Here is a 22,754-nt window from a genome sequence, read left to right on the forward strand (position 1 = left end):
AAATACGGCAGTTTTAAAAAACAAAACAACCAAACAAAAAACAAAAAGCAACCCATTCAAACTCCAAACAGCATACTGGCTGCACTTACATTTTTGGACGGCATTTCAATGCACAAACTACAGAGATTATTTCAGAAAAAAAAGGATGATTTCACATTTGTTAAAGCCCTTGTCCCATGTACTCTACATAATCCCCATATATAGATAAATATATGATATCAAAAATAACATAATGCAGTAAATTCAGTTCAGTTACAGTTCAGGGAAATATCAAGTACCAGAGCATTTGCAATATCTATTTAAACAAAAAACGTTTTTTTAAATATTGTTATTCCACTCAGTGCAATTCTCTAAACCACACACACAATTAAACGACACAATATAAACGAAAACATTGATATGATACTTGATTTATAAAAATGACGAAACAAAGTGTTGTAAACGTGTGTTTGTTCAGTAAAAATGCTGAAACACAATATTCTAAAACTGAAACATGAAAATGAATTAAATCTGACAGATGGTTCACGCTACAAACTAATTCACCTACAGCACAGCTACATGTATCTGCTCTTGCTGTAGGCTTTAATCTTACATTATTTACTGGGGAAGAAGTCAACATTTTGTAATAATATATTTGCAATAAAAATACAAATAAGATCTTTAGCTGAATTGATTTTTCTTAATTAAAAATTAATTTCTAAGCTATCTATCTATCTATCTATCTATCTATCTATCTATCTATATATATATATATATATATATATATATATATATATATATATATATATATATATATATATAAACATAAATACATGATCCAATGTAGAATAAATACAATTGACTTCAGACTTGTTTATGTTGTCTTTATATTGGTAATGTATTAAACCATTGTGCACATCGATATGCTGTTCATGTGTTCTTGTTGGATAGGTCTTTCTTATTTGTTAGTGAAGTGTGAGTATTTATGATTTAAAAAAATCTTTTTCAGCTAAGATTTTATTCGTCTTACCATTTGTACTTCCTTTAGCTTGGATAACAGATTCGGAGATCTTAGTTAATAAAAAGCTACAGTTCTGGACTTAAAGTGTTATCTTTAGAAAAGATTGATTACCATATCATTTATTAATTACTGAATGTGGAAAATTATCTGTGAATATTTTTTGCCATGTGATTGCCAGTATATAATGAATCTTACTAAATATCTTCTTAAGAACACAAGTAGAAAATGAGGAAAATGAAACTACATATTTGAACGTAGGCAGAAATGATTTCCCACATTTTAACAGGGCTGTATTTTCTATTGCGATTGCTAAGTAACTGCAGCTGTGTCTTTTTAAAACCAAGCCATTATTCTCCGTCCGTCTGCATCCAAACTCAAAGATTATCAAAATAAGTTCCCTTACTTTACAGGCTCCCATGATTCCCGCTCAAAGCCCCTATGAATTGACTGTGCAATTGATGACTCCATCAGGTCGACATATCTAACCACAAGGGGAGCAAACAGATCTTGCAGGTGTTTGTGGAATTTTCCATTACACAGATTATCTGAAACAGACAACAATGATTTCATAAGAATGTTAAGAGCACTGGGATGTGAATATTTAGGATTGCCTGGTCCCAATTACAAAGTGTGCCCAGACTTGGCAAACACATTCACCGATTGGATGCCAAGCAATGTTGACATTATCGTCACACACACACACACACACACACACACACACACACACACACACACAAAAATATTTCAAAACTCAAAAAGTCCTTGATAAACAAAATAAATACTGTACACTAGTCAGTCTACTGTATATATATATATATATATATATATATATATATATATATATATATATATATATATATATATATATATATATATATATACACACACACACACACATTATGAGAGCTGACTGCTGCTTATACAAAATAAGTACTGCAGTTTAAAAACCAGAGTTTCTATATAGTAAAAGTGTTTTGTAATAGGCCAGGCCAGGTGTGTGTTTCAGAATCTGACTATGACACAATAAATTAGTATAGATTTAGTTATTTATGTTGCCTTTTTGTACTAGTTAAATGGTTGCAGGAGTGCTCACAAGGCAGTTCATTTACCAATCTGAAAGAAGTACCCACTGTGCAGCTGGGAGGAGAGATTATCTCAGTGGTCAAAGAGTCAGATAATTATGCTGGTGAGCAAATAAAAAAACTACACAAGAATAATCAGGTTAAGAGGCTGGTAGCCAGTTTCAACAAAAGACTCTGTTATCCTTGAGTGCTTGCGAGGTTGACTGTCACAGTAAAGGACGCTGCAGTTATTGGCTCAGGTTTGATGACGCTGCAGTATTGTGCAGAACCTCCTGTAGAACTGAATGATTATATTGAACAGGACTACCATAACTTTTAAGTATTGCAACAGTATAAGATTTACAATTACCTTGTGCAAGTGGATTTTGCTGTGATAAAAACCAACTAGAATCAAAGAATTTCATTAAATTAACAGCATAAAATATATACTAAATGTCATTGGCACAGTACCTTGGTAAGGTACATGATGCCGCAGCAGTGAATTGTTCCCACAGTCACAAGTCCTTTTGTGAGGATGTTTTGGAGGCAGTGGCATTGGGAATAGCCACTGGGCTGAGATTACCGAGAGTGGGTTCATTATCCACAACAGCTCTGACAGTTCAGGGCGTTGATTTGGCTAACTAGTTCCCTCGCGAAACAACAAACTAGATACTTGCTTCAAAGAAAAACTGCTATATGTGCTTAAGGCATGAAGGTCACTTGCTCTTCACAGCTTGAGGCAATTATGGGTTAAGTAACTACTGTACAGGTGTGATGATAATGTTGTGGTACTGTACTGTACTATGTGTGCTACTAATCAGCAACCACAGCTGGGCAGTGAGGAAGAAAATACATCTTACTTTACATTTGTTGTCCAAAAAATGTAGGATTTCAAAGCTAGCTGTTACTGATATTTTGACTGGTAAATGGTTTACGGTTCTTGTTAGAGACAGTACTTTAAAAGTGTTCAGAAAGAAAAAGTTATTGGGCAATTAGCATCATAAATATGTTGTTTTAATGTTATTTCCCCTCACCACAGCAGTGCTAAAGCACAGGTTCGTGTTCATTGTAGGTTTAAAGGCTGATACTCACAGTCGCTTCTCAGGGAGTCATTGAGCAGTTGGAAAAGTGGGAAGCTATCCCAGGTGTCTGGGCTCTGCACTTCTAACGCTGCATCCATGTCCACGGCAAACAGTGACAAGAAGGTCTCTGCATGCTCTACCATCAAATCTGACCACCAAGCAAAGGCCTTGGGGATTTTATAGAAGGGGAAAAATATGGGAAGAAAAGGAACTGACAGTCAAAACCTAGTTTCAATTTTAAGAACAACCACCACCATGTAGTAAACTGGTAGAGTAATTCTACAGACAAATGGTCTTAAACAGGGCTTACTGTAAAATGAACAGCATGTTCAAATATGAACCAACAATGCTTTAAATACATATTGCATTATTTACTTGTTTTATCTTACAAAGACACATGAAGTGCAAACAACGTAAGTAATACTGTTAAGTTTACAGTCATGACTTTTACCAGTTTACAGTAATTTAAGAGTAACTCCACTTAGTTCTATAACTCATGTTCCTTTAGGTTTTCAGTTATCAAACCCCTTTAGCTATCATTTAATCATGTAGAATCTGGCAGTATTCTAACATCGCACTGCAGTACATGGGCATAACTTACATACAGATTGATTATCAGGGAGTAGGTGGCTATTTTTTAATTACCAGTAACACAATGCTTTTTTTTTTTTTTTTAGGATAAATGTTACACATAGAAGTGAAATATTGTCAAATCTAGGCTAGATTTTACTAGAACAACATGACTTCAGTATAACATTAAAGTTAATTAACGTATATAATCTGTGTGAACTTGAATCTATAGAAATCAGTGGAATGGCTCGAAATGGGGACCCTTTTTCATGCAAGTGGACTCCTTCCATGCTTCTTAGCCCTAAATGCTCCTTCACAGGTTTCAGTCGTTTGCATTCACATCACTAATCTCTCACATGTGAATGTTTTCAGTACACATGCATTCTGAGTCTTTAATTTGTTGTTGACCGGTAGCATGCAGCATGTGTGGCACCAGCAACAGGACCTTATGAAACGAGAAAGTGATTCAGAGGTTTTTATTGTATTTAATAGTAGTGCATTGGTCATTTGGTGTCTGCTATTATGCAGGAATCTATACAGCTGGGGTGGATATCAAATTCAAGAAATCCAAAAGGGGGAAATATATATATATATATATATATATATATATATATATATATATATATATATATATATATATATATATAAGATAGAAAAGAAGAAATTAATGAATCACAACAAAGCTGGGGCTGGTAAAAACTCTGCTGTCTGCAGTTTTTGCCTTAAGTTTCATGAAGAATTGACAAAAAATACATATGAATACACAAGTGTGGGGTTTGTATTATGGCAAATATGAGAAGCACAGCCTACTATAGTCGGTTAACTATATTACCTTGTAAATTATTTTTTTAAATAACAATTTGCCACGTTGGGGTGGGTATACTGTGTTTATTGCAGCCACCTTTTACCTTTACTGACTTACCTTGACCAGAACTTATATTATTATTAAAGCAATCTTTGAGGGTCTAAACAGGACCCAGAAGAGTGCGATCCTGCAGTAACAGGCCAATTTCATTACTAAATAAACAATAGTAACCCAAACACAGACTAACACACATAGAGTGGATTCAGGTAGGATTTCAAGAGGGTAGAGGGAGGGCAAATACTGGGGTATCACTACTGCAGTGCTTGTAAGTGCACACCCTCCTTCATGCACAGACTGGCTGGCCAGCCTAAGCACACCAATCATATTACTACCAGCTCCACAAGCACTCAGTCTACAGTTGGCAACCAACTGTTTTGAGATGTAACAAAGCAAGGGAAACCCAGGTAAATCCCATTAGGAGAAATGGTTATTTGTAGGACATGCACAAAATATGACGGGAGGTGACTCATTTCATTCAGTTCAGTCACATACCTCTTTTCCCTGCCAGGATCATCCAAGATTGAATGAACAGTAAAGAAACAGGGAGGAAATTTAAATATGCAAATCAGGCATTAGTTGGGAACTAGGTCTGTTGTTATTGTGAAGTTAGAAGAAATGGCAAATGATCCCAAAACTTTTTAGTTTTTTTTTTTTTTTTTTTTTTCCTTAAATTGCAATACAAAAATACTTAAAATAAAATAAAAAAAAATACAACAAACAGATTTGATTTTCATTCAAAATGAGTGTTAGGACAAAAAGAATATTTTCACAAACACATAATAATGAAGCACAGGACATCAAATATTATTGAAACTAAAACGAAACAAAATCTTAAAAGCAAATTACAATAGTTCAATGTGTGTAGGGAACGGACAAGTGAAATAGAATCTATCTAAAAAATGTTACTGTTTTTTTAAAGTTTCCAAAATCTATGAATTACATAGTCATAGAAGTGTCATTACTGTAAATAAATGCTCTGTATAGCTCCACTATGGGTAACATTTGCATTACATCCAGATCTATAAAAAAAAAACTGCACTTCAGTTATGCAGAACAAGGACTTATTATTTAAAATAATAATAATAATAATAATAATAATAATAATAATAATAATAATAATAATAATAATAATAATAATAAATACTTAAATAAAGGGCCATTCAAAGCACTTCAAGCATCTCTGCTCTGACCTGCTAATTACATTCCTAAACACTGAACAATTGACAAGAGCTGACAGGACTGACATGCTCACATTCAGTAGACATCTGTTCTGAGGAGATATCAGTGGAACCTCACCACTCACCTCTGCATGGTGCTCCTCATTTTGCTGCAGGACCTCAATCACCAGTTCAGCCAGACGGATTGTATCTTCGAGTTTTTTGGCTGGAGTGATTAAGCGGCCTACATTTTCTGTAGTAGAAGAAATATTGTTAAAATCCCAGGCACAACTGAACTTGAAAACTTCTAACTTATTTAATGAAAATGAGTTTGACTGGGTCTTGCATTCCCTTTCCATGCAGTAAACAGAGGAGAAAATAATACAATGGATGGACACTTAATGACTTTGCTTTATTTATTTATTGCTGCAGTGCTTTTATACTCTGTTCACCATGCTTGTTTAAACTGAAGCACAATGTCCATTCACAAAATGTCCTATTATATAATAAATCACAGCAAGTGCATTCTATTATGCTGTCATTCTATCCTAGAAAACAGTGTAGCTGTAACTCTTACCCAATCAGGTTAAATAAACATTATTTAAACATGTATTATTACAAAACAGATATTAATTGCTGCTGAACTGTATTAAAGAAATGAACCAGGCATACAAACCTTTGCTGCTACGTCTCTTTTAAGTTGGGTAATGCTTAAACATATATAGTGATATGAACAAAGGACAATATCAGTGAACCTTAGCTAAAAAAACATGCAGGAGTCAGTTTTCTATAAAACTGGGGCACTAATACATATTCAGCAGGTTATTATCTACATACCAATAAATGTTTACCAAGCAATTAAAATGTATTACTTAACAATACAAGTATCATGCACAATGTTATGCTATAACAATGTTATTTTGTGCTGACATCTATATTTGGAAATGTTGCATAAGACAGACATTGCTAACATCAAGTATGCGAAATAAGGTTTTATCCAAGTTCCTTTAAACAAAGAATAGTAGCAGTAGTATTCATAGGGTTAATTAAATTAAAGAAGACAAAACATAGCCCATTAAATAAAGTAAAAGAGAATCAAACAAAAACACTTGTTAAAAGAAACAGAAAAGTAAAATAAAAGCCATTACAGTACTTGGTATTTGCCTAGGCATGCCTTTGAGCCTCTGATTTATCATGTCTATCTGCGACTGAATGGGTGGAGAAGGTGCTGGTGGTGGCTTAGGCCTAGACCGTGGAGCTGCCATGCACGAGTGAAGAAGACAGTAAAAGGAAACATGCATGTGATTTAATGAACAATGGGGTGACAAAATAAACAGATACTAATGATACCAAAAGGGGCTATATACAATTATCTGCTCATATTGTATTGACTGAGAAGGAGTTTCAGATCTGAAAAAACATGCGCCTAGTTACTCTCCGAGTGGGTTTGTAAAAACCTGGTACAATGCCTTGAAACTAAACTTTTTAGAAACTTTTTATTTTTTTTTAAATTTGACTAATATTCCTGCCATTTTGGGACAACAAGAAAACAAAAGACTTTAAAATAAAGTTTAGCCAAATCCAAGCTGATTTTCTTTGTTGGTAAGGGCTATATTATATTATCCTCTATTTACTTTAGTATTTTTTTTTTCTTAATGATTTTGTTTCATGTTAGAAATGGTTAACAATATAAAAGTAACTGAGAGGTCATATTCTGGTCAAACACCTATTGTCTCAGAAATACATACTGTATAAAATATAATGGACTAGAACTAGGAACAACAACTTTGAAAAAAGAGAGCTAGATGGTGCGTGGAATAAAGAGTTGTCCACATCACAAAACCACCACTGCCAGACAGTTATCACTATTGGCAGTCTCTCCCAGGGAGAGAAGCCTAATGACAGGGCTAGGGCTTGAGGTCAGGCTTGTGGTACACTACCTTGGCAAGGCTTGGTGGGAAACTCCCAAGAGTGAATTTAGCCAATACTTTTGTCCCTTTATCTTTCCAGTGAACCGATTTTTCATTTCATAAAATAACCAAACTGTTAAATACAAAATACTATTGTGTACTGCAGTGCAACCGATAACGCTTTTTTAATTCAGAAAACTATTTTTTAAGAAAAATCACATTCCACGTAACAGATTTTTACAACTGGGTCTAATGCATGCTGCTTTTCAAGGACAGTATTTTTCCTAGAGTACAATGCCAGGGGATAAAAAGGTACAGTACCTTCAATGTTTGCCCCAGCAAGATCTAGTTAACTATGACAAAAACAACATGAATTCATGCCAGACTTATATTTGAAAACCTAGAATTCCCCAAGCAGAGATAGCTGGATTGCAGCTAAATGCCCTATACCTTCTCAGCCAATAGCCTCCATAACACTGTCAACATTCACAGGTTTAAAGTGTTCTATTTAACCCTCTCCCTTATATTAGTGGCTTGTGACATCACCAGGCAGTGTTACATTTCTGCTTTTTACATCTTTGAGCCATAAGTTTTGTATTTATTTATTTGAACACAGCATACGTTGTTTCTTTCTCTTTTTCAGATGTTTGCTATTAAGCACCTCTGAATATCTGCCACTTGTAACAGCAAAGATTTGCTGGTTTCTAAAAGGGTGAGAGTTAAAACATGCAAGAGGGTGCTACGTAGCTAAATTAGAAATGCATTTACACTGCTATAGTCACGTACAGCTAAGTATTAGTAAATGTTCTTCAAACTATTTACACACTAAGCTATACGGCAAGAAGTTTTACTTTCTACTGTACCAAATGTACTAACATGAACCAAATCAGGTATTTTTTTACTGGGTGCTACCATACAGGTAACAGCACAGGTAGCATCTGAACTTCTGAAATTAAATAGACTGTAGCCCTCTTTGAAGAAAAATACTAAATAACTCATCTTTTTCATTTAATTCTATTAGATTTCTGAAAAACATGAAAAGGGTACAAAGGCCCATATTTTCCACTTTTCTCTTATTAAGTTGTGTTGAAAATGCCCCTTTCATAAAGGTTATGCATCCCAGTTTAAGGGACATCCAAAGCAAAGTGGATTTTTTGACTTTACTAAATGAAATAAATAATTCCTTAACATCCCAGCACAGTGCACAATAAGGCCCACAGTCTCTTTAATCTTGGTTATGTCACACAAACAAAAACATTAGATTCTGTACAAAAGCTTAATGTGAAGATAGGCAGCAGTCCCTGAAATTACTATATTACATTAAGCTTTTCATAACCAGTTTGAATGAGTTTTATTAGAAACTGCCAGCACTTAACATGCACATCACACAAATACCTGATTCAATGCACGGCTACTACATAACTTAATATATAGTTACATAAAACCAGAAAGACTAGCTTTATATTTTACCAACCATCTGAGCCTAAATGGAAATGCATACAATTTTATCTTTAACTGTATTTCCTTATTTTAAATGATATTTTCTGCTTGTAAATTGTCTCTTCAAAGTCCTCCACTACCCACGGTATTATTGGCACCATTGTATATATATGAGTTTTGTCAGATTTTCGCCTTGTGTAAATGCAACTGCAAAATTGCCCTGCTGCCCAGTTTATTTAACTATAGAAAGGTGAGGGAGAGTGTGCTGTAGTGTAGCTTTCAAATCGGTCACATCTGCCCAGCAAGCTCCCAATCTTCCTCCCCAGACGACCGTGGCTTTTTCACACATGTAATGAATGGGTCTGAGATTGAGAAATCTCCTGTGTCTCCAGAGTCAAGATGAGCACCCATACACACTGAGTGCAGTGTCCTGGGCTGCTATACTTGCTGTTACAGCTCTGGTCTGTCAAATGAAATTTAAAAAAAAACTACACAAAAATAAAAATGAAATCAGCAGCACTCTTGTCCAGTTAATTGTCTATGCATGTATGAATATTTAGGATTTCACCTCAAATGAATACATTACAAACAAATTCAGTGTTTAAAAATGATCACTTATGTTGATTCGGTATATTAATTTGGGTTAGTTACTAAGATTCAGTCAGAAAACTCATGCAATAGATGACAGATTATTTATTAAAGCAGACTAGGCAACACTACTACAATACACATTATTTATGCTACATTCTTTAGCTTTTGGCCTCGTTTTTCGTGGTACCCCTACCCATGAATTAGCTCACAGATAAGTGGAGAGGAGCCTTGGGCAGGGGGGCAAGATAGCTGCCCTCCCATTAGGTGAAGCCAAAAAGAAGCTGGAAGCTGGGGAGGAGGAGGCGAACTTTGGCGCACAGCGCGGAAGTAGTGGATTAAGGTAAAATATAAATCCTTTCCTTGACGACCATTGGACATATTGTTTATCGAGGGATGAATAAGGACCCAGCTGTTATATTGATGATTCAATCTGGTATTGGAAGTGCCTAACATATGCTTGTTATTTACATGACTTGAACTAAGTTTAAAGTGAGTTCTCTGCCAGAACCATCGCTTTAGTTAATTTCTCAATATTAACCTATTGGATAAGCCTGGATTTATGCAAGAAAATACAGTAAAATGACTTAAAAGTAAAAGCAAAACCATTTAATATCGGCATATGTGTAATTTCATTTCCTTGGCTCAGATGATTTATTACACACCTGTATATGTAAATAAGGTTATGTCAATGCACACTGCTTTATTTTTTTTTTTATTTAGGTAGCAATCAACTAATATGTTAAGAACATAATGGGCATGTATATTATTCAGTGCACCTAAGGAAGATAATATTACGATATATATATATATATATATATATATATATATATATAGATATATATATATAATATATATATATATATACACACAGTCACCAGTCAAAAGTTTTCGTGTGGATGAACTTTGGTCCAAAAAAGTACTGATAGATCTAAAACTTTTAACTGAACAGAAACTTGTCTGAATAAACTTATATGAAGTGTACTTATATAAGCTGATAATCATAAGTGAATTGCATTCAAAAATTTAATTTAAGGGGATTTCAGTCTGAAACCCAAGTCAGTTAAAAGTCTGAAATGTGTATAACACGGTGTTAGAACACTGGACTAAGTATAAATGTGTTCTCTGAGTTAACTAGCATGTTACCTAATTAACCTTTTGTCACCAATTATTGTTAACAGGTGAGGTTCCATGATTACTATAAATATAGGTAGCATAGGCACAAGTTTGTCATTCCTGAATGTAAGGGAGCAGAAAATGACAAAATACACTCAGTTAAGCAAAGAAAAAATGTAATTACTTTAAGAAATGAAGGTCAGTCTTTAAGACAAATCGCAAGAACTTTGCAAGTGTCTGTAACTGCTGTGACCAACATTATCAAACGATTTGAAGAAACTGGCAACCATGAGGACCGAACAAGGTCAGGCAGGCCAAGGGTGACCTCAGAGAAGTTCATTCGAATCACAAGTCTGCGAAACCGGCGATTAACTGCCCCTGAAATACAAGCTCGGCTAAATGCTACTAGAAGTACAGATGTTTCAACATCAACTGTTCAGAGGAGATTGCGTGAAGCTGGCCTAACTGGAAGAATTGCTGCAAAGAAACCACTGTTAAGAGTGCAGCATAACAGGAAGAGACTTGCCTGGGCCAAAAAACACAGAAGCTGGACGTTTGAGGAGTGGAAGTCGGTCTTATGGACTGATGAGCCAAAATTTGAAATATTTGGGTCCAACCACTGAGTATTTGTAAGCCGCAGAGAGGGTAAGCATCAAGCATGGAGGAGGAAGTGTCATGGTCTCGGGTTGCTTTGCTGGTGACAGAGTTGGTGATCTTTATCAAGTCCATGGCCAGCTCAACCAGCATGGCTATCATAGCATACTTCAGAGGCATGCCATACCATCAGGATTATGGCTAGTTGGGCAGTCCTTCATTCTTCAGCAAGATAATGACCCGAAACACACCTCAAAGTTGTGCAAGAACTATCTGGCGAAGAAAGAAAGTGAAGGACAACTCAATCTAATGACCTGGCCTGCCCAGTCTCCAGACCTCAATCCCATAGAACTCGTATGGGATGAACTGGACATAAGTGTCAAAGCAAATCTACCCACAAGTGCCCTACATCTCTGGGAATTGCTGCAGAAGAACTGGGAAGACATGTCGGGTGATTTTCTGCTGAAACTTGTAAACCGAATGCCTCGTGTTTGTGAGGCTGTTATTAAGGCAAAGGGTGGCTATTTTGAGGAATCCAAGATTTAGAGACAATTTTCAATTTTCCTGAACATTGCTTTGATACTCCTTATGTTTTGTTTTGTATATTGTAACATGTGTTTTCATTTTCAAGTATTTACAGAAACGTATACAACATAAAACATTGTCAATTATGAAAAAAACCTAGTTTCCAGCAAGTGTACTCAAACTTTTGACTGGTACTGTATATGGACAACAGATTATCCAATCATTACAGGACGCAATTTGAGGACTGCAAAAGCAGAGAGAACCACTGAATAATTACTGATTTTCTGAAGGCAAATATCAACTTGAAACAAATAGACAGTTTAATAATAATACTAATAATAATAATAATAATAATAATAATAATAATAATAATAATAATAATAATAAATACAATATGTATTAAGATTTTTAAAGAATTTGCAAATGGTCAAAAAAAACCTGCATAATATGTAGAATATTTAAACTAAACTGCCTTTTAATGTATTATGTTGTTATGCTTTACTAAAAAAGACTGTACTGATTTATCAAACCTAATACTGTTGTATGTTCATGTGATCTACACGTGTCAAAAAATGTTCTATTATTAAAAAGCCACAAACAGTACTAAAGACTTCATTATTAAAGAAATATTGCCTCTGTAGATCTGCAGTAACGCATTGTAAAATATTACTTCCTTGTTTCGTTATATGTTGCCTATATTGTATGCCATATACAGACAGCACAAACTAACCCTTTAAGTGTTTCTGCATCTCCAGGGAGGGAGGGCAATACTTAAGAGGTTTAAAAGGAAACAATATCTTTTGACTATATATATATATATCTATATATATATATATATATATATATATATATATATATATATATATATAGATATAAAATTAGATACAATGTTACATATGTATACATTTATATATTTCACCTGGATCCTTTTGATTCTCTACATGAGAGAGAGAGCAAGGAGGAGAGAAAAGAGAGAAGGAAGAACAGATATGCAAGATTAATGAGAGAGTGAATCAGAATGCATGTCCTTAAAGAAGGTGGCACCTTAGCTGTCCAACTCTGTCACCACTTGCCAGCTGCCAACCTATAATATCAATGGATATCACCAATGTCCTCCGACAAAGGGAGCACACTTCAATGCAAAGCCAAGCAATGAAAACACAGTTTTAGATTCCAAATACAGTAAAGCAAATGTTGTCATAGCAGCCTTAGAAAAAAAGGTTAAAGTAAAATAAAAAGGAATAAAAAAAAAACAAAGGAAGACAAAAAAGAAAATTCATGATCCATAATACAGATGTATATGTATATATCTATATATACAGTATATACACAGAACTCATTTTGTATTCCCATGTGCGGCTTTCTAATCCCTTTGCCTCCCAGTGTACAAGACTCTTCATACTCTCTTTATTGTGTACCAGTGACAAGTGTTCCAAAAACTGAGGGATACATAGAAGCAAAGTAAAAATGCATTCAAATTCACAGACATAAACATTAATGCAAAAAGCTTACAAGTATTTCATGTGTCTCACAAACAAATGGATCAGTTGGAATTCCTGATTACAGTTGACAAGAACTGATTGGACTTCTCACACTTGGTTTCACAGACAGAAGCAACAGACAAAAGGCAAAAAGAGACTTGAAGCAAGAAAGTGATATCTGTGGTTTTTTTTTTTTTTGGGGGGGGGGACTTGTTGGATAATATGGGAAACAGAAAGAGTGAAAGACGGAGTGGAAAGGATGAGGTAGGTACTCACGAATGGTTAAATCCATCACTTGAGAGGCCAAGCAGAAGACAGGATGCTCATACATTTCTCTCTTTTTCCCTATAAAAGAGGATTTGGGCATGCAAGAGGCTTAGGTCAGAGGTAAAGAGGTTAGAGGTCAGAGGAAAATCGTTGTATGTTAGGTCAGAAGGAGAACAGTTGTGGTGTTTTGGGGGAAGGAAACAAGGAAAAGCGAATCATGTCAGGTTTTTTTTTTTTTTTTTGACAGTTTGGATTAACCATTCAGCATGCCAATGTGTCACAAAGAAGGCTGTGACCAAGAGGAGTACAAATCTCTATCAGATTTTAGCAAATATATTATGGCAAAAACATTATGGGTAAAGGACGACAGAGTTTACTAGGTTAGGCTCCAAGATACTAAAGGCTGCTGCCTTCAGTATCTTAAGCACCTACAGGTATTTCTTTATAGACATTGACTGAAATAGGTAACAAATAAGTCACATTATTGAGGGTATACAGTGAATACATATACATGTGCAGTATATGTATACACGTACAGTAATATGTAGGATTTTTTTAGACAATAAGCATTAAACAGGTAAATACATCTTTCAATTTCAGTGTCCGTTTTTAAGAACAATTTCGCAATTTAATGTGACGTCTATGTCTAGAAAAGAAAACCTTGAACATGCAGCTGGTAGATGTTGGGTTGTCTACAAAAAGACAATCCCAGCATGCTTTGTAAATTGGCATCATAGCCACTTTTTACAAAAGTGCATAAAAAAGTGACAAAGCCAATAAACAAGGAAAGAGGAAAAGCAGAAGAGAGCAGGGAGTGAGCAGGGAGGGGTACTGCTCTGAACTGGGAGCTGGAAAAAACCTTTGTTGCTTCAATGTATTCCCAGACCTAAGAGTCACTGTGTGAAAGAGGTCAGGTCGTCGTAAACCAGGAGGGATTGAGGCACAAAAGGGAATCAAGATCCACTATGAGCTCTTTATATTGGAATTGAATGCATTTTTACTTACACATCTCTAACATTGTGTATGTGGCCTACACCACTATTAAACTGATCTGAAACAAAAGGTACAGTTACATTAACAAACCTTTTCAGTCAACATACGTATATTGTACTTCAAAGACCCATTGCTGGCATGTGCTCACCATCATGTCTTCAAAACCCATTGTTACTGGAACAGTGCATTTGGAATTCCTAATTGTACCAGAAGTATATTTAAAATGCAATCACCTAAAAAGCTGCAGCAGTAATCTACCTACACTTTTTTAAATCCACTCTTCAGTTTGTCAAGTGTTGCTAGCACTTAAGTGCCTAATTATCAGTATATGTCAAATATTAGAATGTAAAATCACCAGGAAAGTTGTCTTCTTTACCACTGGTACACATTTTTCACCTTTATCATTTGAATTCCCAGCTTTTCCACTGCTAGTAAAATCACAGGCTAATATATATATATACATACACACACACATACATTGTGGGTTTCATAGTCGTACACTGTAAGAGATGGTCTCAAAAATAAAAGCACCACCAACTCTGAAAGATCCAACTCAGTTTACAACATGAAATACCTGATTTAATTTAGTATAGCCATGCTAGGACATTTTGAACTCCAAGCAATATTATTTTCAGGTGGTACTGGAGACATGTATTGGATGCAGATAGATTTTTTTTAATCCCTAAATACCTAGTGTTAAATATCTTTGTTTGAAAAAAACTAAACAATTCAGTGATAATCAATAGGCGTGTTCCTATTTATCCTTTACTTCCCAGAGTATGCTCCCTATTTTCTCAATGTCAAATGTACTGGCCAGCAAAAGATATAAGTGGGAAACTAAAAGCAGAATTGTTAATCCCCTAGGTGGTGATGTAGGAAAGTACCAATATGTGGTTGTCCATTGGATGCACTTTTATAGTACCTTACATTACATGTAAAACAGTTTTCACAATTTCCTGCAGCTTAGTGTTTGAAACTGTTCTGAACTCCTGTGGATTAATTAATTCAATGTGTACAATACACTTTTATTTTCACCCAAGAGCTAAATCCAAAAAGATTACCTGAAAAATGTGTTGGGGGACAAAATGAGCAATGTAATACACAGTACTAGCAACTGTACAAAGAGCTGAATTACTGATTCTTCATTTCCTAGTACACATCAAGTCTGGATATAAATCACTACCATTAGCTACTTTTTATGAAAAGATATACCACCAAAGTCTTTGGCCTATATTCTCCTACGGGCAAATCAAAGCTAATTCCTCCCTCCATAGTAAGTGTATTAAACAGGCAATTTACCCACAGTAGAAAAGCACTGGACCTGTATGGCTAACTTTACAAAACTCTAAACCATACCAAATCTATATCCTTACTACATCCACTTAAACATATCAGGAACATCTCTGGTACCAGAATCACCTTGACAGTTACGATAAGTAAATTCTGAATTCTACCTGGCAGGATAAAAAAAAAAAAGAAGTACATTTTACTTTCCCAACATTATGCAATGCTATAAAGTGTTCTTGACATGTGAAAAGGTAAATCCAGTTACCTTCGACTTTGGCATACTCAGACAGTCGAGTGTAGTTGACCAATGCAGCTTGCTCAAGACATTTGCGGATTACAGTCTTCACTTCCTCTTGTGGAACCGGGGTTACTATATCCTTCATTAGAACCTTTACAGCAAAACAAATGAATACCATATTCCATCTGTATGGTCTCTTGTTAAAAATAACAATTTCAACACCATGTTTTATTGAAATAAACAAGAGAATGCTAAAACACAAACACCAATATTAATTTGTCAGTTCTTAAATTAAATTAAAATAACAAAATATTGTTTAAGTAGTGTTAACAACAAGAACAAAAGTGTTACAATTCAATTAAGCTCACATGGAAATGATGTTAATGTTTCAAAATCTTAAACAAATTGACAAATGAAGGCCAAGCTTTCATAAAGTGATGATACATGTAGGCACTCCTAAATGAATCACTTATTATTCAAATTTTTTTAGCACCCATGTTTTGTTTTCTTTTTAAAAAAACACAGATGTTAACTATTGTTGGAAATACTTCTGGCAAGCCTTGCATTGAGGTGTTGCACCTCCTTGGTCCTTTCACCAGGAGAGAAACTGTCCCCGGAATGCTGCCTCCCCCCAATGACTGACAGAAATTGCAGCCAATGACATGCTTTGACGCTGCTGAGGTGAACTGACTTAGGAAGTACAACAGTAACAGATTGTCTGACAGTAAGACAAGGGAACTAAATTTCATGTTAGAAAATAATGTCTGCTGTCATAAGTGTTTCTTTTAAAACTGCAAATCTGAAACCTGCAGTATGTAGCGAATGGTAGTGTATGACAGGTAGGAAATGATTTTGTTAGGTCAGTCTGCCTACTTTTCCTTCTCAACAGTTTATGTTAAATATAATTTACATCAGTTTACATGATTAGTTAAACATAAGGTAATGGAGAGGCTGCATACCCTTTCTAGTAAAGACAACGTGGCTTTTAAAGCGCCTTCAGGCCGACCAAACGGGAAGCAATACCTGTTTTAAAGAAAAAGAAAAAAAATCCCATTGAAATGATGAAAACACTGAAGACATGAACTGACTGGGGTTCATAAAGCACACGGAGACAATTACATTTGATGTCAGGCCTCTTAGAATGCATATTATGAAAAGGGCTGTAACTGTATACATGTTTCATTATTATTGTTATTATTATTATTATTATTACTACCAATTTCATATATATATATAAAATGTATGTAAAGTATGCATGTGAAGATAGAGCCCCAGAGATCCAGCTATTGCAATACATACCTAAAATGTGTGATCTGATTTTCTAGAAGTAAACGCAACCTTTCTTTTATCTCTTCAAAACGTTCTTTCTCATCGACTGTCACTGTTCCTATTCCATCAGGCCTGGGGGAAATGAGATTAAAATAACAAAATAATTTACAACCCAGCCAGTAACATTATATTTTAACACAATCTTCATTTGAGGTGGGGGGATTTCTTGAGAAAATAAAGTTATATTGCCAAAATATTTGGGAATTCATTTGGAGTTAATTTCAACCCCATTTAACAAAAATGTGTAGGATTTTGTCAAATCTGCTTACAGATTACTTCCAAACATGTGTCTGTTTCACCACCAATAAGCAAGTCGTATATGAAACCTAAATGCTTTCTTAAGCCGTTCACCCCTATGGATTGCATTTGAGACAAAGTCTGTTTTGTAAAGTGGAAGGTAAAGTGCAAATTGAAATCACAATATGCGTTTTCTCTATTCATTCAAACAAGAACAATACAAGGCGTTCCTGCATATATTTACATCATCCTGAAATCCAGAATAAGAGGGTAGCGGGCCATCTTAATATATTCACTAACAGTCCAGGCAAACATCATTACACATTTTGCCCGTCAAAAGCAAAGTACAAGGCTTTTCGGTTTGCTGTGCAGTCTCTATGAGCACAGTGTCTGTTTCTGTGCTGTAAGACCTTTTTCAATTGAATAAACTGAACACTTACTTATAGGCCTCCTTCAGTGTGCAGCCTAAGCTGTGTAAATCCCCACCACTAGAATAGTTTGGCAACACAAAAGCTCCAGTAAAGGATTACAAAACCTCTAATAAACCTCCTGTCAGGGGTTAATTGGCTGGCTTTATTTTTCTTTATTTCCAGGCATCGATTCAAAACCAGAGAGCTCCAAAAAATTGCAATTTATTCTGTAGTGTTTCAGTGACCTTTAAGGAAGAAATGTCTTTAATTGATAAACTCCCTGACTGATGGCGTTCTTGGAAACTGAAAGAATCTGCAGATCAAAAAGGTAAAGAAGACTTATTGGAGGCTGTTGTCTTGCTCAATTAAAAACTGAAAAACTGTTGACCAACTGCTTTCTGCTAGTCCCTTGCAGTCTGGTAAAACTGCATGAAACCCTGATTTAAAAAATAAAGGAGTACTCTACTGGTAGGCAGTTGGGTTACTATTTGTAAACCTCAAATTTCCAAAAAAACAAACCCTTCAGATTACATTGCACAATGTTTGTTTTATATTTAAGAGACATCTATTAGGGAAATAAATAGTATTTGGGAAAGACTTTTAATAGTTGGACTGGTTGGCTTGCTAACAACTAGCAGCTTATGACTATATACAATTGCAATTCATAAATAAAACATAACACATATACTTATTAAATCCATTTGAAGTAAACTTCTATTCATGACAGACTCTACAACAAACATGATTTAATTTCCTCTATTTGTATCTATATTTAACTATATCTATAAATTCTTATCTATAAGCACATTGATTGGCTCTGAATAAACTTTGCTGGAGTGTGACTGCATTCTACAGGTCAGCTCTAGCCATGTTCGGAGCAATATGGATGTCTGGAAGGGCCTGCCAACTAAAACCCATCACGATCTGCCTGACTTTCTTTTTCAAACAGCTGCGGAGTATATTGTATCTGACATGAGGCACATCTCTTGAATTTACCTTTCAGATTTTCAGCAAACCATTTTCTCACTGTCCCTCACAAAAGATGACATTTTCGGCAGTGTGATGAGAAAGATGTCACGTTGGTTGCTTTTCAAGTTATTGTCACAGTGGTTAGCACCAGTTCTGTCAACTTTACTCTCCTCACAATCACCCATCTTAAACCATGTCACAAATAATAATATTTACAAGCTTTTTTGTCAAATTCTACATACATAGGTATATTTTATTATATAATATTTTAGTTTCATTGGAGATTTGAGGAGTTTGCAAATAAAAGGACAATTGTACATAAAATGGTATAATTTTCTCCTTCGTCACAATAGCTTAGCTAGTAAAAATAAAAGCATATGTCATGTCAAATTAATATTTTTAAATTAACTCTTGAGTGTAAAGAACATTTTATTTTTTTATTTCCTGCACTGTTTTGAAACCTCGCTCAGAGCTGTTACTATTATTATGGATTTCAAACATCACTCTGCCAAGTTTCCACAAATTAAACTAAAAAGTGCTTCAGGTAAAACGTGACAGGCCTAAGTTCGTGGATAATAACATACAATACCTAGTTCATAAAAACCAACACCACAATACTATTATGTGTATAAGTGAGAGTCACATTCATTTTTACAACACACCAACACCTTTAAAAAAACAAAACAACACGACCCAAAAGGACGTTGATAATTCTAACACTTTATAACACTTGAGCTGTACGTTATTGAATAAGTAACGAGGGTTAGGGCTTGGCTAAACCCGTATTTTTCACAGTGCCGCTTTTTGTTTCAGTCACTGATCAGATAGCAAGCCCGCTAAGTACAGCAGGACCTCGGACAGCGGCTAGTTAGTTTCTTCTCCGTGATGGCCTGTCATTCTGTCAGTCCTGACCTCCAGGCTGTCCTGTATTATCTGAATCACATTCTCCCTGCACCCTCTCACTGACTGCAAGCTACTGATGCATCACTGTCTGACCTGATAATAACACAACACAAATAGACAACCCACCTCAACTCCATCACTGTCTATCACTGGAGCAGCAGATTGACAGCCACATGGTGCTCTGTCTTCACTTGACCTTCCTCATCAGAATACAAGTGACTTCTTTGTTTAATAAGCACCAACCATGTTTAACAGCTAACTAGCACACATGCACAGTGAAAGTCATCTATTAAACGTGGCCAAATCCTACTGTATATTACACACATAACCTCAACTTCCATTTAAAATTAGATACAAAATCATTTATAAAATATAACAATATGGTTTTTTGCCCAAAACTGACTTCCAGATGTTAAATGCAGGTACATTACATTATTTAATTTGGTTAAGTAAATGCATGATTAGAGATTCTACTATAGTTTACTATCACAGATTTGTATCATATGTCAGTAGTTTGATGCAAGAGAAAATCCATTGGTTATTTATTTCTTTAAATAATGAGAGGCTTGACATTAAAAGACAATACGCTGCAAGTCGTACACACTCACAAATAGAAAATGTGGTGGAAGTGCAAGTAGATTTTAAAATATATGTACCTACTGTAGATTAGTTAAATAGCTGTTTCTAAGAAGGAACTGGGGATTTATCACTAGCCTTAAGGTTTACATAGAGACATTCTTGTTCTCTTTGTGTAACAAGGGGATTTCACCTCATTAACTGTAGTGGAGTTAACATTTGTATTGAGCAGTATGTTATAAGCAGAAATATTACGGCATAGGTTGTTAGCTTTCTTAGCTTGTTTTAATCAATGTGACAGCTTCTTAATCCATGTTTGAGTTTCAGTAGAGACCATATTAAGAACTCTTTCTTACCTTTTTGGCTCAGGGGCTGGTTGAGATTTGGAATCCTTTCTTTTTTTAGAATCCTTTTTGAAATCCTTTTTTGAGTTAGCCTCAGGCTCAGGTACTGAGAGGTTTTGTGATTTGTCCCCCTCAGCCTCTGTGTTTTGTAGAAACCCACCAAGTAAATCTGTCATTTTCTGACTTTTGGTTGTGCGTGGTGTGATTGTTAGTGACATTATGAGAAGCATAAGAAAAGAAAAAAAAAATAAACAGAAAAAAGAACAATATAAAGGAAACGAAGGAAACTGGAAAATCATGAATAAGACAATAAAGAGAAAAATAAATTAAACATAACGAAAGAACAAAGGCAAGATTAAAAGTAAAGCAAAAGAAAAAGGAGTGACATGAAGTGGAGGTTGTATTGCAGCTAGTAATGCGTGACTAGTGCCCCATTTTCAAATAACTACTCTCTTTTATTTATCGATATGATCTGAGCAGCCAACTGCTGTTTCCATTCCCCTCTATAGCAATCCCCAAAACACAAAGACATAATTTAATCCTCACCGTTTACCAACTATAGTATTTCCATTTCCAGATTTTTAACTCCACATTGCAGTTAGTTACCTGTTGCCATGAACGTGTGAAGCACAAAAAGCAAAGCTGTAATGTAGCAGGGTTGGGTCGATCATTGCTCCATTTTCTGCTCGTTCAAGTAAATCACTGAGATAGCAGAGATGTCTATGACAGCCTCTGACTCCATTTCGGGCACAATACTCATCAAGAACAAACACCTGCCCTGGACTGAACCAGCCCTATTTAAAAGAAAACAGATTCATTGCACTGTGTGTGTTAAACATCAAATATCAACTGCATGAATTACCAGTTTAAGATTCTGTATATTTAGCTAACCTGAATAGCTAAATATTACCACTGAAATTGACATTAAAGAATTTGTGAGACACATGCTTGATGTATACAGTCCGTCAGAAATGTTTGTTTTTTACCATGGTATACAACACTTTAATCTTGTATATACAATATTATTTAAAAAAACAGCAATTCGACAACTTTAACATTAATTAAAAATAAATATTAAACAGCTACATGCCAACATTTTCGAATGACTGTATACAACTAAATTGAAATGATATGAATATAACCACAAATTGAATTATGCTTTTAAATGCTTTAAAAATAAGCACAGACTTCAGCTAAACATATGCCTTATAACTATGAGAGACTGAACATGCCAGATGTTTTAGCATTCACTCCCAGCCATAACCTCAGTAAACAGTGAAGACAGTGAATCAGAATGGGGTTTTTTCTACTTGCCAGACAGGAGTAGGAGTCATTAAGCCTGTGGTCCAAAGTAAGTCTCTGTACCATCTCGAAAAGTGAAGCGTGGTCAAAGTTACAAGGATTAGCTGAGATAAATTCATCCATTCCATGCTTTTGAGCTCTGTCTGCATCTGTTTGGTTGTTGCACATAGAAAACAACAGGATTTAGAGAAATAAAATTAATTCAGAAATGTGCCTCACCTATAACAGTGCTTTTTATTCTACTCTACTGCAAAGTACATACTGTAGTGTTAAACTTTCATTGTCAACTTGCATCAAAGTAGAGCAAATAAACTTAGCTAAAATACAATTTGGCAGTTTTTAATGACGTACAACCAACATGTTCTTTCAGTCATGCATGTATTACTGGGTTTAAGTAAACAAGATGTGTGTATATCTTCATTATTTCTATGAACACTGGTGGGTTATTATATTAAAGATGAAATACAATGCATTCTCTTTAACATTAATACAATAGATTCTGCCATTCTA

At 35.0% G+C, this 22,754-nt stretch overlaps 1 protein-coding gene across 19 annotated transcripts in view; it reads right to left on the reverse strand.

Annotated features, from left to right (window-relative positions):
* The window catches only part of LOC121298149 (calcium-dependent secretion activator 1), a 102,422-nt gene that overhangs the window by 20,811 nt on the left and 58,857 nt on the right, over positions 1–22,754 (reverse strand). For 5 of the 19 annotated variants that reach the window (XM_041225021.1, XM_041225024.1, XM_041225019.1 and 2 more), the window contains 10 exons: positions 22,257–22,393; positions 21,549–21,736; positions 17,474–17,575; positions 17,134–17,197; positions 16,202–16,325; positions 13,666–13,734; positions 5,882–5,988; positions 5,071–5,079; positions 3,154–3,310; positions 1,404–1,545 (listed from right to left, as the gene is read on the reverse strand). In XM_041225021.1, coding sequence (XP_041080955.1) covers positions 1,404–1,545; positions 3,154–3,310; positions 5,071–5,079; positions 5,882–5,988; positions 13,666–13,734; positions 16,202–16,325; positions 17,134–17,197; positions 17,474–17,575; positions 21,549–21,736; positions 22,257–22,393 — 1,099 coding nt within the window. Of the gene's footprint in view, positions 1–1,403; positions 1,546–3,153; positions 3,311–5,070; positions 5,080–5,881; positions 5,989–12,827; positions 12,846–13,665; positions 13,735–16,201; positions 16,326–17,133; positions 17,198–17,473; positions 17,576–21,548; positions 21,737–22,256; positions 22,394–22,754 lie in introns of all 19 variants that reach the window. The other 14 variants (XM_041225027.1, XM_041225026.1, XM_041225035.1 and 11 more) reach the window with 5 other exon arrangements.

Source organism: Polyodon spathula, chromosome 23 (assembly GCF_017654505.1).
Source record: "Polyodon spathula isolate WHYD16114869_AA chromosome 23, ASM1765450v1, whole genome shotgun sequence".
Lineage (NCBI taxonomy): Eukaryota > Metazoa > Chordata > Actinopteri > Acipenseriformes > Polyodontidae > Polyodon > Polyodon spathula.